The sequence below is a fragment of the Cryptomeria japonica genome, chromosome 3 (assembly GCF_030272615.1).
Source record: "Cryptomeria japonica chromosome 3, Sugi_1.0, whole genome shotgun sequence".
Classification (NCBI taxonomy): Eukaryota; Viridiplantae; Streptophyta; class Pinopsida; order Cupressales; family Cupressaceae; genus Cryptomeria; species Cryptomeria japonica.
The window spans coordinates 180491075-180514673 of NC_081407.1; the positions used below are offsets into that span (position 1 = coordinate 180491075).

At 36.2% G+C, this 23599-nt stretch overlaps 2 protein-coding genes across 2 annotated transcripts in view; one reads left to right on the forward strand and one right to left on the reverse strand.

Annotated features, from left to right (window-relative positions):
• Window positions 1-23599, reverse strand: part of LOC131037321 (cleavage and polyadenylation specificity factor subunit 2) — a 152529-nt gene that overhangs the window by 43514 nt on the left and 85416 nt on the right. Inside the window, exons 10-12 of the mRNA XM_057969426.2 lie at window positions 12661-12913; window positions 9661-9851; window positions 8964-9059 (exon numbers count right to left, since the gene is read on the reverse strand). Coding sequence (XP_057825409.2) covers window positions 8964-9059; window positions 9661-9851; window positions 12661-12913 — 540 coding nt within the window. The remainder of the gene's footprint in view (window positions 1-8963; window positions 9060-9660; window positions 9852-12660; window positions 12914-23599) is intronic.
• LOC131874589 (uncharacterized) lies at window positions 2254-3667 on the forward strand. The gene is made up of 3 exons (XM_059218148.1): window positions 2254-2783; window positions 2878-3030; window positions 3131-3667. The coding sequence occupies exons 1-3, from the start codon at window positions 2570-2572 to the stop codon at window positions 3556-3558; spliced, it is 795 nt and encodes a 264-aa protein (XP_059074131.1). The 5' UTR covers window positions 2254-2569; the 3' UTR covers window positions 3559-3667.

Here is a 23599-nt window from a genome sequence, read left to right on the forward strand (position 1 = left end):
CTTGGCACACTTGCTGATCTTAAACTTGGGCAGCGTTAGGCCCAAATATAGATTTGTCTTCATCATCATTTGGTGTCAAAACACTAATAGGCTCATCTAATTCAACTATCCCACTAAATGGGGTCAAGCACCTTTCATTTAGAAATAGTGGAATAGCATTAGAATCACATTTAGAATCAACAAGAGTAGCCATCATCTCACCGGCTTTGTCAAACCTAACCTCCAAGTTACCCACAAAGAAACAAATGCAATCCATATTTGAAAAAACAATTGATTCTTCCTTGATTTCTTGAACATCATTGTACCCATCTGTGATAGAGGAAGGACATAAAGAAGCTACTTCATCCTCGTTTTTACAAGCATCAGGCCCATCTGAAGCAATTTCTTCTTTCCCAAACTTTCCTACTATGCCTTTTTCTTCTACTAACACCTTAACCATTTCCCTTGTGCATACGTGATTAGGCTCCCAAGCCTTTTTGCAAGAAAACCAAAGATTTTGCCTCCACAGTTCATTCTTACTAACATCCCGAATTTTTTCACTAGAAGAGTCATTTTCATTAACTTCTGGTTTCTTTTTGAAGATGGATCTAAACCAACCAAGATGCTCACGCAAGTACTGAAGATCTTCTAGTAGCTCTTCATAAGTCTTCATCTTTTATATTAACCCTTCAAGATGTCAGGATACACCTGCTCTAATACCACTAAAATATGCCCCCTTGCTAGCCTCTATTTTTTTTCCTTTTCACTCACTATAATTTTGTCAAACAGTTTGCCTTCCTTACTGTAATAAGCAGCCCTGTAGTTCTAATTTTTGTGTTTTGTGTTTGGGGTTTATAGTTCATGAAATGCTTGCGTTTGAAAGATTAAAAACATGAAACAACAATTGCTGATTGCAACTCTTAATCTTAATTAAAATCACAAACTTCTAGAAACATCATACCATAAACTTTCTAGGAAACGAAATACTAATTCACTTACAGAATTTATTTCAGTCTATTTGCTAATTTCTCAGTCCATACAGCAGCACGATGTGATAGAACACTTACAGAATTATTTCAGACTTAGATTGTGGGTTTCTCAATTCATACAGCAGCAAATAATGTGTTGAAATTCCTAGCCGCAGCCACAATATTCCAGCATAGATACGGCTGGTATTAATACTATCCAGAGTTCCCAGACTCACCGCGAGTCAGGCGAGTTCGCCGAGTTGGCAAGTCGAGCTCCAGGACTCGGCCGCGCGATATGGGCAATTCGGATTTTAAAAAACAAAAAAAATAAAAGCTTTTTCATTTGTTTTTTTTTACCTTTCTCTTTCATATAACCCTAAAAGGTCTTCTAATTGTTAGTTGTGAGAAGAAGAGAGGAAAAGTGAGAGAGAGGAAGGAAAACAAGAGGCCATAGGTTTGCAACCAGCAAGGAAGAAGAGCATCAAGGAGACCACAAATCACATTGGGGAGGCCATAGGCTTGCATTGAGAGCATCAAGGAGTCCAAAGCAAGACTTCTCAACTCATTTGAAAGAGGTAAGGTAGATTTTGCTGGTTTTTTTAAGTATGTTAATGGATTTTTTTCATTTGTTTGCTTATTTTTTTTTAGTTTAACAGTTAACTTTCCAAATCTTGAATGTTTTTATTTTTTTAGCTTAATTACAATGAGAGAAGTAGAATAATGGCAAAGTGCAAACCCTACATTTTTTTAGAAAAAAATTGTAAACATGTATTTACAATTTTATTTCTTTTTAAAGTAGGGTTTGCTGATTTTTTCTATTAGTTTATAACTTTATTAAATTTTCTTATTGCAACAGCCTTCACATTTAAACAACATTCATTTTTCACAATGCCTAAAAAGGATGAGGCTTGGAAATATACTGAAGACATTATCGGCAGACAAAAAAATCAAACAAAATGTTTTTTTTGTAAAGAAATTAATTTTGGTGGCATCAATAGATTTAAATACCATATTGCCGGCATACCTGGCCATGATATTGAGGTATGCAAATTACAAACTCCTGAGGCAAAACGTTTCTGTTATGTCCAATTAGAAACACATGAACAAGAAAAGTTAACTAAGAAGAGGCAATTGGAAGAGTTAAGTGCTATTGGCTCCCATGCACCCACATCCGCATCCGCATTCGCATCTCCATCTGCATCCGCATCCACATCTGTAGGTTGTGTTGGAGAGGGTTCTTCCATGCCTCCCTTTCACCCTAGTGCTTCTGCTAGTGCTAGTGCTTCTGCTAGTGCTAGTGCTTCTACTTCTACTCCTCCTAGTGGCACTATTACCTTTGGCCCTAGAGTTCGGAAATCCAGGTTGGATAGTTATTTTGTGCCGCGTAGTACTCCTGGGGCACAACCCTCGCTTGAGGGCATGGGTTGGAACAAGGAGGTTCATGATGCTGCAAGAAAACAAATTTGCAAGTTTTGGTATTTTTGCAACATTCCATTTATTGCAGCTAGGTAATTCTTTTTGATTTGATTGCTTTAAGTTTAAAAGTAAATTTATAGTTTGAAGTTGAACTCTACTTTGTCTAATCATAATCTATTTGTGACAGGTCTCCTTATTGGCAAGGCATGGTAGATTCCATAACCATTTGTGGTGCGGGGTTTAAAGCCCCTACCAATGCTGAGTTAAATGGCCCCCTCTTGTTACAAATGGTTGAGGATATGAAAGTTGAGCTAGAGGACCACCGACAGTCTTGGAGCCAAAAGGGTTGCACCATCATGACAGATGGTTGGACGGATAGGAGGAATAGAACACTCCTAAATTTTCTTGTTTCCTGCGGAGGTGATTGATCATGATTCATTCTAATTTGTACTTCCCTAAATGCATTGAATAAATTAAATTTTGATTTGTTGAAAGTTTGAAACTGTATTTTCAGGATCCACCATGTTCTTGAAATCTATTGATGCTCCCTCACATGTGAAAAATGCCACATACTTATGTGAGGCTATTGAGGAAGTCATACAAGAGGTGGGGGAAGAAAATGTGGTGCGGGTGGTGACAGATAATGTAGCAAGTTATGTTGCTGCAGGTAAATTTTGAACTTTTCAAGTCTTGATGGAGAGGCATCTATGATTATTTAAAATTTTCTTAACACATCAAAATTTCTAATTAACTTAAAATTGCTGCAGGTAAACTTTTGATGGAGAGGCACCCGAAAAATTTTTGGTCTCCTTGTGCGGCCCATTGCCTTGACCTCATGTTGGAGGATATTGGTAAGCTTGAATGGGTGAAATCAATAGTTGAAAGGGCCAAAAATATCAGCAAGTTTATCTACAATCATGCATTGGTCCTTAGCATTATGAGGCAATACACGGGGCAAAAGGAGTTGGCTCGTCCTGGTATCACGAGGTTTGCCTCAAACTTCCTCACACTGAAATCCTTGATAAAATCAAAGGCGGCTTTGAGGCGTATGTTTGTTGGTGAGGAGTGGACTTCCTCATCCTATGCTACGACCACTGCAGGGATAGATGTGGTAAATTGCATTTTTGATGAGCCAGGTTTTTGGACCCCCTGTGGAGAAACCGTGCAGGTAAATTTATTACAATTTAACATTTAGTATCTACTATCTAGTATCTACTATTTAGTAATTTAATTTTAATTTATTAACAATTTAACTTTGCAATTTTTCTTTTTTTTTAATTTAATTTGTGACTTAATTGTTTTTGTTTAACATTATGTGTAGGTCACTGAGCCCCTCGTAGTTCTCCTACGAGTTGTTGATGGGGAGAAGCCCTCTATCGGCTATATATATGAGGGTATGGATAGGGCCAAGGAGGCCATTAGGTCCATATATGCAGGAGATGAGGATAAGTATGGCCCCATTTGGGAGATTATTGATAGGAGATGGCAAAACCAGCTTCACAGGCCCATCCATGCAGCAGCCTATTACCTCAATCCAGCATTTCGATTCCGTGATGACTTCAAGGCAGATGAGGAGGTTCTTAGTGGCCTGTATACAGTGGTTCAAAAGTTGTGTACTGATGGCACGGCTTCAAGTACAATGCTCCAGCTGGATAAATATAATAATCGAGAAGGGGCAATCTTCGCAAGCAGCATGTGCATAGAGGCTCGAACACAATTGCAGCCAGGTAGAAATATATGTAAACTTAAGATTCTTAAGTTTATGGCTTATGCATTTTAATTTTTGATTTTATAATCTAGCCTTAAAGTTGGAAATGAGTTTGATTTTTTTTTATTTTTCGTTATTTCAGATAGATGGTGGCAAATGTTTGGGCCCTCAACCCCAAACCTTCAAAAAATTGCCATCCGTATTTTGAGCCAGCCATGCAGCGCTTCTGGATGTGAGCGCAATTGGTCCATGTTCGAGCACATCCACTCGAAGAGGCGTGATAGATTGTCTGTGGAGAGGTTGAATGATCTTGTTTTTGTTCATTACAACCTCCGTCTTAGGACCAGACAGATTTTGGACACTGACTCCTCTCCGATCACTTTAGCGGAGATCGATCCAGAGTCTGAGTGGATCACTGAGTCTACCGATCCCGTCTTCACTGAGGAGGACCATGAGTGGGTTGACCAGGCAGACAGAGAGGCTGAGGCTGTGGCTATGGCAGAGGAGGAGGATAGAGCACAATCAGGCACAGGCACCTCACGGGCAGAGACTATGGCTTCTCAGTCATCCAGGACCTACCTTAGACGCATTTGTAGGAGGCAGACAGACTACTTTGAGGCTGAGGATGAGCTAGAGCCTGAGCCATAGACTTGTTTTTGTTTACAGTTATATATATGTTTGGGAACATTTGATGTCATGGCTTTTATATACATTTGACAACATTTATAACTCTATATATCTATGTTTTCTATTTCCTTCAGCTACAATTTACATTTCTACGCATGTGATGGATGTATGTTTATGTATGTGATCAAATTAGCTTCTATTTGATGATGTTATAGTGTCTTTAAGCTTTATTCAATAATGGGTGCATGAAACAAGTTTTAAATCGTTAAAAATCTCTAAATTTCAAGGGTTTTTTATTTTGCCGAGTCATAGCCGAGTCGTCGCCGAGTCATAGCCGAGTCACGAGTCGAGTCGGCCTTGCCGAGTCCAAGCCGAGTTCGAGTCTGGGAACTTTGATACTATCACAATAACAATCAATATAGAAAGCTACTGTAGCAGCAGTATTGTAGCGCATTAGCGATGTCACTGTAGCAATGGTACTGTAGCAAGTCACTATAGCAAACTCTTGAATCTTTTCTTTTTCCTTTAATATTTTGCTGCCACTATTCCCCTCAAATCTGCTCTATCTTCTCCAAATCTGCCCTTCTCTATTTGAAAATCCAAGACTTTGTAAGCCCAACGTGTTTCCTGAATGAAAACATCGTTAATTCTCCTGACTGTATCCTGCAACAGCGAGAAGAATGTCATTCATGAGGGATTTCGTCCTTACAAACCCTTGAAGATGAACTCTCCAACAATTTCACAAATTTCTTATTCAATCCAACCTGTTGAAAAAGAACTCTTAAGAGTCTTTTATAACATTCCTAGGATAGCCCACACACATCCCCAGCCAATGTGGAATAAATAGAAATGCTTCTTTTTTTAAAATATCAAAGTCTCCAAGTATTTAAAATGAAGGGGTACTTTTAATTTTTAAATAATTTTCCTTTTCGCTTAAGTCCCCATATCAATAAAGTTAAATATATTATTTTAACTTTATAACTTAATTTATTGATAAATAAATTAATAATCGCAAATAATTATTAAAATCTCTAGTTGATATCCACAACTAACATCAATAGGATATTATTTGTGAGTTCAATGACGATCCAACCTGACCTAGCTGACTTACTATGAATAATAAGTATCCCAAAAACACATCAAAACACCTCAAAATCGCTTGCAACTGAAATTGTCTAGGCCAAATATCTTCAAGATCCCTTAAATATCCTAGTTAGCCTACGGGACCATGGAGAAATCAGCTAACGACAACATTATACAACATGGGCTAGAAAATGGATGTTACATGACCAAATAAGTATATTATGGCTATTATAACATTAGTGCAAAATGGGGACATTACATAAGCTTAGTTTAAACACGTACTAAATTTGATGATGATTTTGAAGGAATGCCTAAGGTGCCTTATGCTAGTGATATTGGTAGTTTGATGTATGCAATGGATTGCACAAGACCAAATATTCTCAAGCAAGTGGAGTTTTGAGAAAGTTTATGTCTAACTCTAGTAAACAACATTTGATGTTTGTTAAAAGGGAATTTAGATATTTGCGAGGAAGTTCTAATTACTGTTTGTGTCATCATGATACTGATGATGTGATCAAGTCATTGGACATACGAGGTATTGTCATTGCAAATTGGGCAGGTAACTTGTATAGTCCAAGTCCATTAGTGGCTATGCTTTCTCTCTATTTGTAGTTGCAATGAGTTGGATGAATAAAAGATAACACATGGTTGCTTTGTCCACCACAAAATCAAACTATATGGCTAATATACATGCTTCTAAAGAGGCAGTTTGGCTACAAAGCCTTGGCACAAGTATTAGTTTTCATTGCAAAATTGTTAGAATCGAATGTGACAATGAAAGTGCTATATGTTTAGCTTAAAATCATGTTTATCATTCTCATACTAAGCATGTTCATGTACAGTATCACTTGGTGTGAAAATGGCTGAGAATGGTAATGTCTTGATAGAGAAGGTTAACACTCAAGATGATGTTGCAGATTCTTTAATGAAGCCAATAAATTCTTATACCATGTATAAGTTCTCTTGCTGTAGGAAGCTCATCGACCTTGATCACTGTACTAAATTATTATTATTTTCTTTATGAATATAATTGCAATGTATAATCTCAAGTGGGAGAATGTTAGAATAGAGTGACATTAACCTTGCATTCCTAAGCCATTTTCATGTATCTCCATGATCCTTGGAAGGTGTACTTCAACGCCTAAGGACATGTTGAATAAAAATATATAATGAAAATTATCTATGACATGTTCTAATTCCACTTATAAAGGAAGGATCCAATCATCGGTGGCAGTTTCCAGTTTTGAATGAAGATTCATCATCCTAGGCATCCGGATGGGAGATAAAGAGTTGTTTCATTGAATGCCATTCCATTTTAATTGCATGTTAACGCGCCCGGCTATCCATTTGAACCGTCAAGAGTAATGAGGTGTAAGATGCATGGAGAAGTACCATTTTCCTATTGGGTATGGGTGTAGGTGCCAGCCCATGTGATTTTTTTTTTTTTACCAAGTTAACAAGTTATCCTCAAATTTGGGTGTATGGCTTTTGGAAGTGGTTTATTCCTCTCGCTTTGAGATGCCACAGTGGTATTCTCATCCTAACTCTTCTATAAATAGAAGACATATTAGTAGAAGTTTTGTTTTGCATGTTGTTGAAGTAACAAAGTGCAACTATAATTTAGAGAGAAAGTATTGATGTAAACTCTTTTCAAGGATTAATACAAAATTTGGATCTCTTTGGGTGTGGAGATTTTTCCCACAAGGGCTTCTCCAAGCTAAATTCTATGTCACTTGTGGTTTGCTGATTTTATCATATTGTTGAATGTTGCAATCACATAATAAGATTTACAGGTAATCTTTGATAAAGAAAATAATTTCTGGTTTGCATGCACTTGAGGAAAATATTCGTTAAAATAGTTTCACCTTGTTCTACAACATAATTTACTACTCGAATTCAGGACAACCTAAATTTCCTCTAACTGTGCTAAGAGAGATAATATCAACTACTACACGAATCTTTCTTCCATTTAAGGGTCTCCCTCTTGGAGAATTCCTCATCCCATTTTTGCATATGGTAAACTTCCACTATTGGCTTATATTGCTTTTACTTAGTGATTTCTTCTGGTACTTTCACAAGCCACCATTTCTAACAGTTCTCCAATTGACTTCTAGTGAAGTCTGGAATAGCATGCTTCCACATAAGCTTCTGATACATAAAACAAATGTATCTTTAGCCATGAAACCACTTTGATACTAAAAAACAAGAATAAAATAATAACAGTACAGATTAAACTTTAGCTTAAAAAGAACGTGAATATCTCACATAGGTTTTGGGTTTGGAAGCAATAAATTAAAGGATGCCAAGTTACTGTGGTTGTAAAACTTCAAGAACCCAGAATGAAAGAGAGCATAAAGGGACAAAGTAATGATACTTCTCATGACTTCTAAGATTGTGGGCTTGGAAGTAATGTATCTTTAGCCATGAAACCACTTTGACACTAAAAAACAAGAATAAAATAATAACAGTACAGATTAAACTTTAGCTTAAAAAGAACGTGAATATCTCACATAGGTTTTGGGTTTAGAAGCAATAAATTAAAGGATGCCAAGTTACTGTTCTTGTAAAACTTCAAGAACCCAGAATGAAAGAGAGCATAAAGGGACAAAGTAATGATACTTCTCATGACTTCTAAGATTGTGGGCTTGGAAGTAATAAATTAAAGATGTCAAGTTACCATTGTAGTAAAACATTAAGAATCGAGGAAGAAAAAGTGTATAAAAGAGAAAAGTAATGATAATTCTCCACTTAAACTACTGATACAACACTAAATGGTCTATTAATATAATCTTTCCCCAAACACGGTTATTTATATTGTATTCATTTTTTCAATCACGTTCCTACAATGCACTAAAAATTAGGCTTATCATATTTGGAAATGTTAGACCTAAAATGACACAAGACTATGACAAGTACATATAAAGATCCCCCAAAATTTCAGGTATATTAAAATCTAAAAAATATAAACCAGACAAGGCTTTGATATATTACAAATGGAAAGAGCAAGTAAAAAAACCACTTTTTCACCACAAATGTTTGTTAATTACATCAGCAGAAAAAAAATTCAGGCTAAGAAAAATACAATTATCATATGGAACAAAGAAAAAACTTGAAAGATAACAACGGGACACAGAAAGATTCCACTTTTTAGACATATGACATAAAAAGGAACTTGTACTAACAGTAATCTCACTGGACACTACTTTTGAAGGCTTTGTATCCATAAGTATATCTTCCACCTCCTCATCAGCCTCGTCTTGAATATGTGCACCAGGAATCTACAAAACCCAAGTCCAAGCCATTAATCAATGCAGCAATAAATTTTAAAGTACAGCTAGAACATATGTAACTCAACATGACAACTGTGCTCGATCAAAGGCCACAGAACAACATTCAAAAACTCTAAGACGTGCAAAGGAGGGAATACAACAAGATATTAAATCTAAAACAAGGTGCTCTGAAGATCCATAAAGATCCCAACATTTCCAATGAGTTTTTATTTTCCCAGAAGTTCATAGCTAGATGAATGGTGTATAATGAATTTTCTTCATTATTGTCTTCTTAATTTTGCACCTAAGGTTAGAGTGAAACCTTTGGATCCTCCTTAGAACCATTCATAAATAAGTGCTAAGGTTGAAGCCCATATTTCTGACAAATCTCTGGAAGCTAAAATTTAATAAAATATTTAGTTTTTAGTAGTTTTTAGTAATCTTGTAATCGAATATTTACCTTGTATGAGAGACTTTTTAGAAATACAAGGCATATAAAAGTGTATTGAGGTATTCTAGCAAGTTAGCAACCAAGCAAATAAGAATGAATAGAAGAATTGTTGCAAATCAAAGAAATAAAACCAACATTAGGAAATTTAAAATAACTTACAGGTTGAGGTACACTGAGGTCATGAACATCTTCTACTTTAATTATAAAGTCATCAGGGTTAATAACTTCCCCATATTCATCCCATTCAATTGTGTTTTCGTAAAACGGGAACATAGGTGCAACACTTGTAGGTGAAGGAGTAAAACCATCACAATAGACATCTCGATATCCCCAAAGCCGAGGACTAGCTCCTGTAAATAAACATTATGGATATGCATATAAGTGATGAACACTCCTACCAAAGCTTGAAACAATCCCAAAATAAGTGTTTTACAGTTGGATTGTAGATTACTTTTCTGTTTTTCATTATGCCAGTAAATATTAGTAAAACTAACAAGAATGCAATTTGAGATTGCCAGCAAAACTATCCCAAAACTTCTCTGGTGTTTGAGAAGGTGAAATGGATTATTACTATGAAATTAATAGCTTTGACTGTAACATAGTGAAATAAGCATATCATTTAAATACATTTAACTTGCATTTAATAAAAAATGACTAGTTGAAGGGAAATACAAGTGAACTAGTTGATAAGATAAGAGAAATTTATTAATGTCCGACAAAAGACCACAAAGCGGGTCCAAGGGACTGCCAAAAGCCAGAAAGGAGGCCAGCCCAAAGAAGGGACACCAAATGGTGCCCGAAGAAAAGCAACAACAAAACAACAGGAACCAACAAAACAAGACAAACCACTGACAGTAGGGAAAAAGAGAGAGGAAGAGGGGAGGGTTGTTCTGCACAGGACAACCCAAGCCCTCAACCACCACTACAAAGTCTGCACCACAGAGAAGACACTCAAAACAGAGGGGTAATCCATAGAGCCTCACACAGCTTGCCATAGTTGCTTTAGTATACTGACAAAGTCCCTTTAAAGAAAACTTAAATAATTTGAAATTCATAATAGAAGTTAGATGGTCCTGAATTACTCTGCATGTTCTTTCATATCAATAATGCATGTTTTTATAACTCAAAGTACAATCATTATACATTATGAAAGATGTATTTCCTATACCTTTTAGGGATATTATCATCATAGCATTACACCCCAAAAACTTGCAATTTAAACCTTGATTAGTCACCACCTACTTCATTGCCTGTGTCGTTTTTCAAGGTTTCCAAAAAGTGGTTCTCCATTTTTTTTGGTGTACAGCTTTCCTTTTTTTAGATCATTTTTTACAGTTAGCATAAGAAAAATGAAAAGCATCAGTATATCTAAAAATTTGAGTTTAGGGTGAAGGCTAGGACATCCTAGCTTTTCAAGTCGACCTTTGAATAGATTAATTTCTTAGTACAATTTTTTTAACAATAATGAGGGTTTTTCTTTCAATTATATCCTCATGAGGTGCGTCCTTTGATTATATACTGATAAGCGTTCAGTATAAGACAATGGGTCACCCCTGAAATGGCAGGTTGCGCTCAATATCGATAGGACCTGCCTACTATTTAGCATCAACTGTACAACTTTTACTTTTAAGAAAAAATTGGATTTAATATTTTTTTTCAGAACTCCAATTTGTTTCAAATACATGGATTTTTTTAATGCATTAGGTTTATTTTTAATGTCTTTGCAATATATTTGACATCAAATAATCAAAATAAATTTTTCTTTAATTTTACAAATATAAAATTTATTTTAAGTCACCTAAGTTTTTCCAATTTTAAACCCATGTAATTGAATTCATTTATACTTTTGCCATTTTGTGTCAATGTCATATAACTAGAATAATCCAATGGATATTAAAATAGACCTATTAGGTCCATTGTAAATTAATAGAAGATATGCAGTGTGACTTCTTGTAGATACCCTATAACTTAAAACACTTAATAATTATTACATGATATTTGAATATTAGGGGTTGGAGACAATGTTCATCAAATTTTAAAATAATGTGCAGACATACAGCGTAATGGACAAAAAGAGCTATCACTTAATATTGAATTTAATCAACCACAAGACCAAATGAAGTGTGACTTTGACCTGAGATGGAAATATGAAAATTCCAAAAACATAGTGCTTTCTTTTTCCAGTCTACATGCCGAACTTTTCTTATATGGAAAACCCTTTGAACTATTGCCTTACTAAGATCCATTAACAAGGCGTTTTTGTCTTGTAAATCTGACAGATTGCAACCAGTGCACTAAGCTATATGCTAGTGCCAGCTCAAACAATGGACAATCTAAATATGTTGTTACTGACTGCCCCATGGCCCTGCTGGGGGCTCTTCCCCCAGACCCCCCACAAGGGGCACAGCCCCTTGACCCCAAACCTGCACCCACAATTATTTTTGTCAATGCAATCATTGCCATAGTTTTTATCATTTTATGTTTATTAGTTTCATCTTCACTTAGTGTGCTAAAGTTTCATTTGCAATTCTTATTCTTCGTTTACTCCCAAAGTTCTGAAACTCTGCCCACCATTGTTAATCTTCAAATTTCAATGCAATCACTTTCATGTTTTTAATGTTTATTTGTAAACTTTACATGGTGTGCAAAGTTTCAAATACTTATTCCATTCACATCTTATTCCTTAAAAAAGCGAATGATTATGAGTTACTAGTACTCCCAAAATCATAGGAACAATATTTGAATGGAAAAATAGCATGGAGAACAAAAAACTTGTACTTTAAACAATTAATTTCAGTACCAAACAACTAAAATCAAAATATGAAAATGAATTTCAAATTCTATCTCCACATCGTATTTGTCAGGCCAAAGTTGAGGGCTGCATTCTCATAGAATTCTGATTCCAAACACTCCACATGATGGTTGACTATACATCAAACCAACAAATATCTTTATCTTGACAACTCCATGGTTCCGTATAAATACACAGAAAATCAAATATGGATTCATATAAATCAATATGCTATTTGTGAGCTTTCTCAAAATCCTATGAATTTCTTTTACAAAATTCCGAAGATACAGCTTTGAAAATAAATTTTCATGTTTTTTTAAGTAGAGGATATTAATCATGTGGCATGTGATTAAAGACAAAAGAAATACCTTCTGATGAAACTAGACCACCTGCAGTATCAATAATCATTGGATCTGATGTAGCATCTCCTCCCACGAGAGAGGCTCTAGCATCCTCTTCCTTTGCACTGCTTGCCTTTAGAGCTTCCTCCTTTTTAATTCGACTCTGTTCCTCTTCGTATGCTTTTAATTCTTCACCACTTAGAGGAACCCTTTTGCTCACAGTAACTTTTACAGCCTTTGGTGGTGGTTCTGCTTGAAGCATTCGTGCCAAAGTCCCAAACTAAAAAAATCAAAGAGGAACATGTATAAGTACTATAAAATGAAAACATATTAGAACATAGAATTCATTTGTTTAACTATAACTATAAAACCAAAGATATATTTTCCTTCCCTGTATAACAGACAAAACTAAGAAATAACCTGCAGTTCTTCACTTCACAACAAAAGGGTATGTTTTATTCCACAGCAGATTCCAACTTTTATATTTGTATTTAAAGATTAAGCTAAGCTTCAGGTGGTAATCCCTAGGAGAAGCTTAACAAATATGTACAAACAAGGAGCAAGTTTGATTCTTCGTAAGCATTTTGTTAACATATATATTATACGTAAGTCTCTTATGAATACAGTAAGAATTAAACAAACAAATAGAGGCAACTCTTGTAATTGTATTAACCATAGAAGCGCTTATCTTTCTAAATTGCAAGAAATGACAACAAATTGTCTATCACCAGCATCACCAATCTTTTCCCCAATAAAGTGTGAGTTTTCCAGTTTATCAGTAAATGCAGGTTTGACCAAAAATATTGCTGACTTTATTGCTTTTTCTATACAAATGTCTCTGCCTGCAATTTTTTTCTTCATTTCGCCTGTATTTTTCAAGCAAGTTTCCTATCTGATTTTTAAGCTTTTACAGTGAACTTTAAGCAAACTTTCAAAGCTTTCCTTCCTATTTGAGGACAAATTGATCAGATCAACAGCATTCACCTTCAAAACTAGCACACAAATATTCAAAATCAAGGTGTGGTTTTAAACTTTTAATTGCCATTAACCTAGATTTTGTATTCAACTAAAAATATTAAAAAAAATACAAGTTGAAATGTTGTTTTAATGTCCTCGCCCTAAACAGTTTTCTAAATTAGTATGCTACTAAAATCAACACCCTAAACTTTAACCCCAAATGAATTGTTTCCAGAGCTTGTGACTAGGGTTAGGTTTATTTATTAGTCCCTGATTTTTAAGGTGGACCATAACTTAACCTTAAACCTTGATTTTTTCACAGTTTGGGTTTATCATGTTACTTAAATTAATTGGTATCCCAGCTATTTTCCAGATTTCTTTTTCAAGTTTTGGGGTTAGCATTTAAGAATTTTTATGCTTCATGAAGCCCTATTTTGCAAATCATGAATATTTTTTTAAGGGTAGTGTTGATGTGCATTTTACGACGCTTCGAACATAGAATAAACTATTGAATACTCTATCCTCTCTTGAACAAAATCTTCTCAAATGCTGAGTGCTAGGATCACTTGAGATGACTCCAAAGTTTATATATGTCAGGTCTTGACATGTGGATAGCTTCAATGGTTGGTGTGATTGCTACTCTTCCAAGGGGAATCACGTAGTTGTTCTTTAGGAGACGAATCTTTTAATCACAAGGAATGCTTTATGAACATAGCTTTCGAATGATATGCAATGAAGATCTTTTCCTACTACTACTACTAATGACCACTTAATAAAATGTACAAAAGGATTTGAGGGTTGAGGAAGGATAGACTAACACTAAGAATGCAAGGACGATGGATGATTTCAAGTGAAATTCAGCTAAGCTTTGCTTTGACATACGAGGAACAACTCCACAAAGCTAGTGCTATCTTCTAGGGTAAGCATATGATATTCAAATCACAACCAATAACATGGACACCGTCAAGAGGATGCACATCAAATTGACTACGCAAGATACTTCACAATCAGCGAAATACTAATAGTGTGAACATTCAAATTTCACCATCAAACATGCACATAGATCTTCTATTCATCTAAATACATAAGCAAATTTACTCTATCTTTATTTTTTATATAAGTTTTAAGCTCTCTCTTAAAAGGATGAAGAAACAAACAAATACTCCAAACACAATAAGTCAACAACACTTCAATGATTTTATTATCTCTGGCAGCATCAAAGCAACAATTCTTCAAATCTCTCTTAACTAATCCCTTACATATAAAATGAGTTGAGCTTATATGTGCTCTCAACACAAATGAATCGCCAAGATTGAATCTAAATCAAGGGCCAAGATCATGCCACCTAAACCCTATTTAGGGTTTGTTACAACAAAATACCAAATTATTGCAAATTATTAAATATCAACCAATGGAAAAATGATATCCTTTTGGCACAAACTATGAGAAAGAATTCTCCAATGAGAAAAATTGACACCACATGCGATCATAACAAACTTTCATCTAGAAGTTTGTTTCCCTTATCTCTGTCCTTCAAAGCAAATTCAATGAATTTGGACATGATGCAGTTGAGCTCATCTACTAGAGCATTAGGCATGACTTTCAACTGATCTTCCATGAAGCCCAACTAGGCCAAGGCAGTAACATATATATTCTGCCATCCAAGCCCGAAGTCACTAATCTTGCCCACTAGTGTCGTAAATGACTGAATGTTCTCTCGCTACCCTTTTGAATGCGATTCACATGCCCCAAAAAAGATATTTCTTGTTCTTTCCATCAATTGATCAACTACTATGTGGACTTCTTCTTTCATCTCCTCTCCAAGTATTATTTCAGCTGCTGCCAAAATCTTATCATGTATCACGCTAGTAGCATTCTCAATTTGGGTGCAACCATTGCTGATATCCTCAAACATAATCTTCCTCATTCTAAGCAAGTTGTAGCACTTGTGGAAGTCGTATGATTGCCCTTTCCTTCAGCACTCCAACATTCACCATGGTTTGTTTGGGTATGATCATCAAATCTTGTAGTCTCGGGATAGTGAAAGCTCTAGTGTAAGTGAAAGCATCATGAGCAGCCATGAGGACTTCAGTCCTGTCAAGAACACCAGAAACTCTATCAAATATGCTTACTAGCTCTTCTACGAAAACATTCGCCTTGGTGGAGGAATTGTCAATCCATCTTTTCAACAATTGGGAGTTATTCCTCACCTCTTCCAAATCATCGATTTAATTCAACGGAAGCAATGATGGGGCATGCTTGAAGGATCAACCTATCTTATTGGAGTCCTCAATTGCTACACATAATTCTTCAAGGAATTCATCTCCCTCTCAAGCATCTTGTTTTTCTCCAACTCCATCTTCAATAAATCTTGGATTGTCTTTACCATATCATTCAAATCTTCCATTGCCTATTCAGTGGTGGGAGGAACGAACTCAATTGTTTCTAAATCATACAGATCGGTAGTGATTCAATCTTCTATCTTGTCTACTCTTCGGGTAGCTATCTTCTATCTTCTCTACTCCTCGGTTACTATTGCTTCCTTATTCTTTCCCTTGAGCCATGTCAGAATAGTAGATTGCTCCCCCTCTACTTGTAACTCCTTGAATTGTTGATCTACCTGGGCTAGAGAAGTTGTCTCATCATTGTCATCTTCTATTTCCACATATTCATCCTCATCTATGTTAATTTTAGGATCAGACTATACCAAAAATAGCAATAACAGAAAGTAAAAACAATGTGCACAAGGAAAACCTAGAATACCCTGGGAAAACCTCCCTCTTGGAGGTGAAAAACCCAGCTATAGATCTCAGATATTATTATGCAATAATCAGAAGTATCTTACAATATGGCTTCAACACTTCAAGCAATCAGAAACAGCAAACTATGCACAATGGGATAACGCCTTCAACTAAGGATAAATGATAAACTTATCTCTAAGCATAGGGTATCTGTTGTTAAGGAGGTTCGCTGCCCCAGAGATAGTGTTTGCTGCTCTAGGATGAAGATCGCTGTCATCAATGATAGTTCGGAGCCTTCAAATGAAGCTCGCTGTCCGCAAGATGAAGTTCGCTACCATTGAGAATAGTTCATTGTCTCAGAGAAACAATTTGCTGAATGAAGGAGATAATTTTCTCATTGAAGACAATTTGTTGAGTGTGTATTGATACAATGACTAAGCCTTTGTATATATATGTGACTCAGCCTACCAGTTCACTCTAGGTCAGCCCTTCAACTTGGCGCCAAAACATAGGGTTAAGATTACAAGATACATAAGATAGGGTCTGCCCTATTCACAAGTTACAAGTTACATTCAATATAGGACCACAAGTTACATCGCTCAATTAGGGTCAGACCAAATTACAAGTTACATTTATAGGGCCTGTCCTATCCACAAGTTACATTATATATAGGTCTTGCCCAATATTCATAGCAAGACATAATTACAAGTCACATGTATTTGGGCCCAGCCCTAAGTAACAATTTAGTGTCACCACGTTACAAGTTACAATTATTTTCTCCACACTACATGATTGGGTCCAGCCCAAAATTCGATTTACATAATAGATAATACATGTGTATTTTAATTGTCATTGACAACATTAAAATACAATAGATAGGTATCCGAGCCAGCTACTATTTCAACACTCCCTCTAGCTAGGGAGGATATCTGCCACTTGTCATGATCCATTCATGACTTTCATCTTGCATTGCCCGCAAGAATGAATGTATAAGCTTCATAGACTATACCTGCAATAAAACACATAAATATCATGAACTCATTTCATGATGTCCATCTTGCATTGCCTGCAGAGGATGGATCCACCTTGCACTACCTGCAGAGGGTGGAAGAGGTCTTACACCTCAGCCTTCTCCCAGAGAAGAATACAATGTCACCGTGCATTGCCCGCAGAGGGTGACTCCACCTTGCATTGCCTGCGGAGGGTGACTCCACCTTGCATTGCCCGCAGAGGGTGACCCCACCTTGCATTGGTTGCAGAGGGTGGGAGATGCAAACTAAATTGCATCACTAGAATTGAGACTGCCTCTCAATCAATATTGTGTTCTCCACAATTCCAAGCTTCTCTCTGAAGTATTCAAACTTCACTCGAGCTAGAGGCTTGGTGAGAACATCTGAAACCTATTCAACAGTGCTGATATATTTCAGCTAGATGGCACCTCTTTGTGCCATATCACGAACATAGTGATAATGAGTTTCCACGTGTTTTGATCTGTCATGAAACACGGGATTATTAGACATTTAATACAACTCTGATTATCACAATAAATAACAGTGGATTCCCAAGGTTGTCCAAACAACCCAGCAAGAAGTTTGCGAAGCCAAACTGCTTCTCTAGTTGCCACTCTTGAAGCAATGTATTCAACTTCTGCAGTACTTAATACAACTGAGGATTGTTTCCTACTGGCCCAAGAGATCATAGCGGAACCCAAGCTAAAACAGATTCCTGAAGTGTTTTTCCTATTAGTAACACTTCAAACCCAATCAGAATCAGAGTAGCGATTAATTGATCACTATGTTGATTGGATACTTTAGCCCATAGCCAACTGTTCCACACAAGTATCTCAGGATGTGCTTGGCTACCACCAAGTGAACATGCTTTGGCCGGTTCATGAATTGGCTAAGTGCACTCACTCCATAGCAAATATCTGGTCTAGTGTTAACTAGATACATCAAGAATTCAATCAACTGTCTGTACTCTGAAGGATCTGCAAAATCAAAATTAGCTGCAGAAATACTCAACTTCTTTAAGTTAGTTTCCATAGGAGTAGACATAGATTTACAATCCATCATATCAATGACATATTTTCTTGACTAAGGATAAGATCTTTGCCATACCTCTAGATCTAGACAGTAATGCATTAGGCCTAGATCCTTCATTCCAAATTTAGTGGCTAATTCTTTCTTACATGTAATGATGAGACTATCTCCAACAGTTAGAAATAAATCATTCACATATATATAAGAAACAGTATTAGCAATTCACTATTGAATACTTTTAAAGTGAAGATTAGAATCAGCATCATTCTTGCAAGATTCTAAACTAATCAAATACTTGACAATAATCTTATACCAAGCTCAAGAAGTTTGCTTGAAGCCGTAAAGAGCTTTTCTTTAATCTGCACACATGAGATTCTCTATCTTGATTCTCGTAACCTTCTAGTTATTCAATATAGACAACATTAAGAAAACAGTCTTTATATCTAACTTACAGCCTGCAGCATTAGCTATAGAGGTTCTAATATTAGTATATCTAGCAGCAAGAGCAATTGTTTCCTTCTAACTATGACCTACACATCTAGCTTCATATTTTCAAAACCTTCCATATGGAACTCCTTCTTCATTCTTAATATAAAATTGTGGTAATCAAGTCTCATGAAGATTGCATAGTATAAGAATCAATCAAGGAAGGCAGCTATAAATCAAAGATGAGAAATGTCAATCTTTTCCTTACTTCACTTTTACGAAATGGACCTATAGCACAATCATTGTGATCAAGGCATACCTTCAAGTGAAGAAACCAAGCTCCCTCTTAAGCTTGAAGGCATGGTAATTCAAGAAACTCTTGAAGAGAAGCATTAACATGATTAAATATCCCAATAGAATGAATTAACATGTAAAGTAACTTATCTAGACTTCCACCATTGACAACATATGCTAAGATTGCTCAAAAGGATATTGTCAATCTATGATCAACTTCAACCATAGTGTAAAGCTACACAACATTCTAAAATTGTTTTCCATAGTTGAATAACAGAGAGTTAGCTATATTAGAAAACTAAGGCAAGTGTATGACTTCAGAAAACATTTTACAAAATCCATAAGCAAGGTATATAAGCCTAATTGTCTTTCCAACCAATGCGTAAAATCATATATGAGTATCGACCACTCAAAAGGATACACATTGTAGCTGAGCACAAGCGTATGATCGAAAGCCAACTTCAATAAGTTAGATACCTCATTCATCTAAGGTTTCATCATCAAGAGAATACTTACTTCAAAGAATGTAATAGGCAGTATGCTTAAATTGAAAAGATAGAGTCACAATGAATATTATGTAAGAATGATGAAGGCCATGAAAGAAAATGCATTAGAGCTAAAGGAAATCCTCTACACAAGAGGAGCAAAGCAAGGTTATAATAACAGCATAACAAGGAACATGAGAGCCTATTATGAAAAGCTGAAGACAACCAAGAGTTGCACAGTCACAACCCTACATGACAACTTTATCCAAACATAAAACACTCATAGAACAGAAGATACAGCGCATAAAAGATTTGATGCAAATCAAGAAACACACCATAAGAGTATATAATTCCAGAGCAGCAAAACTATTGAGCATTTCAAGGCTTAGATAGAATACGGTGCATCAGAACTATGCAGCAAGTATCATAAAGGATCAGATCATAATATGAAGATACTAAGGTCAACATTGGGCATAGATACTAAGTAGGATGTCTATCACACCAATGACTGGGGTTCCATGTTTTTGAATCTCCCATAAATTTATTCATCTTTCTATTTGTGCTTGCTGTTATATCCATCATAATACTCCCAGATTTATATCTGAATACACATGCTGAAGTCTTAAGTGCCAAGAATGTATTTAGATCAATGCATCAATTCGGATCATTACATATTCATACCAAACCACATCAAGTAGGTTGAGAGAAACATACTTAAAATAGAGAGTAGGGCATAACTAACTTCAATAGTTCAAACTGGATTAGAGCAAGTTCTTAACACAAGAACAAAGCTCGAACTAGGGTGATTGTTACAAACCCTAGGAAGATAGTTATGCAACCCTTAAAGGAATACTAAGATCTGAAAACAAGTGCACAAACTGACATATGAAAGCACCCTCAGATGAAGTAGTTAACAAGCCAGAGAACTTTGTGCACTAGATAAGACACCAATAACAATAAGGCAATCAGATGCAAATCTTCAAACCAAGACGACCCTACAATTGAGAATAGAGGAATGAGAACACCTGAAATCTTATTCTTGCTATCATCCCATCGATGCCCTCAATTTGCCAGCAGGTATATTGTCCAGATTTGTTGTTGATTCATGCTAGCCCTTACAAGATCTACCTTCAAGCTGTTAGGATTTATAGAAGGAACCTGCTCTGATACCATGTTAATTTTAGGATCAGACTGTACCAAAAATAGCAATAACAGAAAGCAAAAACAATGTGCACAAGGAACACCAATAATACCCTGGGAAAACCTCCCTCTTGGAGGTGAAAAAACCCAGCTATAGATCTCAGATCTTATTATGCAATAACCAGAAGCATCTTACAATATGGCTTCAACACTTGAAGCAATCAGAACCAGCAAACTATGCACAATGGGATAACGCCTTCAACTGAGGATAAATGATAAACTTATTTCTAAGCATAGGGTATTTGTTGTTAAGGAGGTTCGCTGCCCCAAAGATAGTGTCCGCTGCTCTAGGATGAAGATCGTTGTCATCAATGATAGTTCGGAGCCTTCAAATGAAGCCTTGAGAATAGTTCGTTGTCTCAAAGAAACAATTTTCTGAATGAAGGAGATAATTTTCTGATTGAAGACAATTCGTTGAGTGTGTGTTGATACAATGACTAAGCCTTTGTATATATATGTGACTCAGCCTACCAATTCACTCTAGGTCGGCACTTTTAACTTGGTGCCAAAACATAGGGTTAAGATTACAAGATACATAAGATAGGGTCTGCCCTATTCACAAGTTACAAGTTACATCGACAAATTAGGGTCAGACCAAATTACAAGTTACATTTATAGGGCTTGTCCTATCCACAAGTTACATTATATATAGGTCTTGCCCAATATTCATAGCAAGACATAATTACAATTCACAAGTATTTGGGCCCAGCCCTAAGTAACAATTTAGTGTCACCGTGTTACAAGTTACAATTAATTTTCTCCACGCTACATGATTGGGTCCAGCCCAAAATTCAATTTACATAATAGATAATGCATGTGTATTTTAATTGTCATTGACAACATTAAAATACAATAGATAGGTGTCTGAGCTAGCTACTATTTCAACAATCTACCTTATCATTTGCAACCGGTTCTTATACTGTTGGAGGATATTGTACTTGAGGTTGCTTTCCCTTAGCTGTCCTATCACCTTGACTGTTATGTATAGTGGATTCCAATGATTCATTCACACCTTGATCACTACCTCCCTTCCAGGATGATTATCCTTCATTGATGGCAGTCTTGTTCATTGTGACCGCATGGATGGGGGAGGTGCTAGTAGAAGGATGACTTGCACTTGTCCTTTTCTTAGGCTTTGATCCCTCCTTGTGACTTCCTTTTCTTTTGGAGCTCTTAGGTTGAGTTGACTAAGTGCTAATTTGGCTCATGCTTATGCACTCTGTTTCAGCATCTGACAAATTCGGATCTTCCATCATATCAAACGTAAGCTAGGTGTTCTGACTCTTCAATTTGTTACTTTCGTTATCTACCCATCTTTGTGTGTAAGCCATGGCGGGCTTCATTAGCTCATTCAATTCAACGACCTCCACATCAATCCAATTGACTTCTATTTCTTTCTTCTTTTCTTACTTATAAGCATGCTAGAAGTGCTTTCCATCATCCTGTGCTTGATCTGGGATCGGGAATACCCTACATATCCCAATCATATCTATAGGCAACCTGGAGAACATCTTTCTTCTAATCTAAAAGTCATCTTTGATGTTCATCCTAAAGTCCTCTACGTGCGGCCTGTGCTTGTGCCTGCTACCATTTATCCTGATGTTGTCATATGGATCAAAATTAGTTCGTGAAGGATACTCGGTAAGGGGATAGAATTTCAACTCCTCTAACTTCTCAGCTGCCTGCAAGGATGTGTTGAGGCGAGAAATTGTACTACTACTCTTTCGGTCAACACAGAATAGAATGCTAAGTATCCTATTGTCCCTTGAACAAGGAAATCCCTAATGCTGTTCTGAATGATCAAAGGGGACAACCTCAAGGTTCCAACTATCAGGTCTTGATGGCTTAGGACAACTCAACAGTTTATGTGTTTTGCTAGTAAACACGAGGGGACTTACGGATGCAACAAGTTGGTTTGCATCAGACGATGCATTGATTCACAAATTGGGAAAAATAAAAGCAAAAGTGATCGGTTTTAGGAATCCTAAGGACAATGATAGTAATGATCGATGTTGTGGGTAGACAGATTTCACATAAACTAACCCCTACTTAGCCAGAGATATACTCACAACTCCACAGGGGTAGTGAAAGCTCAAAAGGAATGAAGGATTTTCAGACTGGAGATATTCATTCAAGCACCCAATTTTGGCGTAGCCTGAGACAAACACTTACAGTTGAACTAAGCACAATAATGAGGTTCAAGCTAACCATACACGGAGACCTACAATCAGCAAGCCTCCAATGGTATGAACTTGAAATCAAATCGGATACCCTCACATTTCACAATTAGAATCACTGAACATTAACTAGCTAATCTGATGAAGAGAAACCATGCAAACAGAAGAGAACAAAATGACAAACACCATACTTCAATGTTTATTGATTTGTTTCAATTGCCATTACAATTGCCATTACAACAATCTTTGTCTAGCCATCCTATTCTACTCCTAATCTACTATCTACTAAAACATCTAACTATCTAAACTTTTTGACTACTAAAATATAACCCTTTACAAAAGAGAGGCATCTACCTTTTATAGGTTTTACAATTTTGAATGAAAGGACAGGATTGATTTCATTCAGGGGCTCAGATCTTCCTTCTAGAAGCCTAGCAGCTTTAGCCCATGCCTATTAACTTCCATAACTTCCCAGCTACCACTTTCAACCATTTCCTTAGCTACCTACAACTGTTTTGCATCAATTTTGCAACTCAGGTAGCTGAGGAATAACTGACCCATCCCTTTTGTTTTAAATGCATTAATGGGGACCCACAAGTAGTTATTTTACAATAATGCAATTCAGCTTTTACAAACAAACTGAATTT

Coding starts and splice junctions, on each gene's coding strand:
- LOC131874589 (XM_059218148.1), top strand. CDS start 2,570: ATGGTAGATTCCATAACCATTTGTGGTGCGGGGTTTAAAGCCCCTACC. Junction 2,784..2,877: donor TTTTCTTGTTTCCTGCGGAG/GTGATTGATCAT, acceptor CTGTATTTTCAG/GATCCACCATGTTCTTGAAA. Junction 3,031..3,130: donor AGCAAGTTATGTTGCTGCAG/GTAAATTTTGAA, acceptor AAATTGCTGCAG/GTAAACTTTTGATGGAGAGG.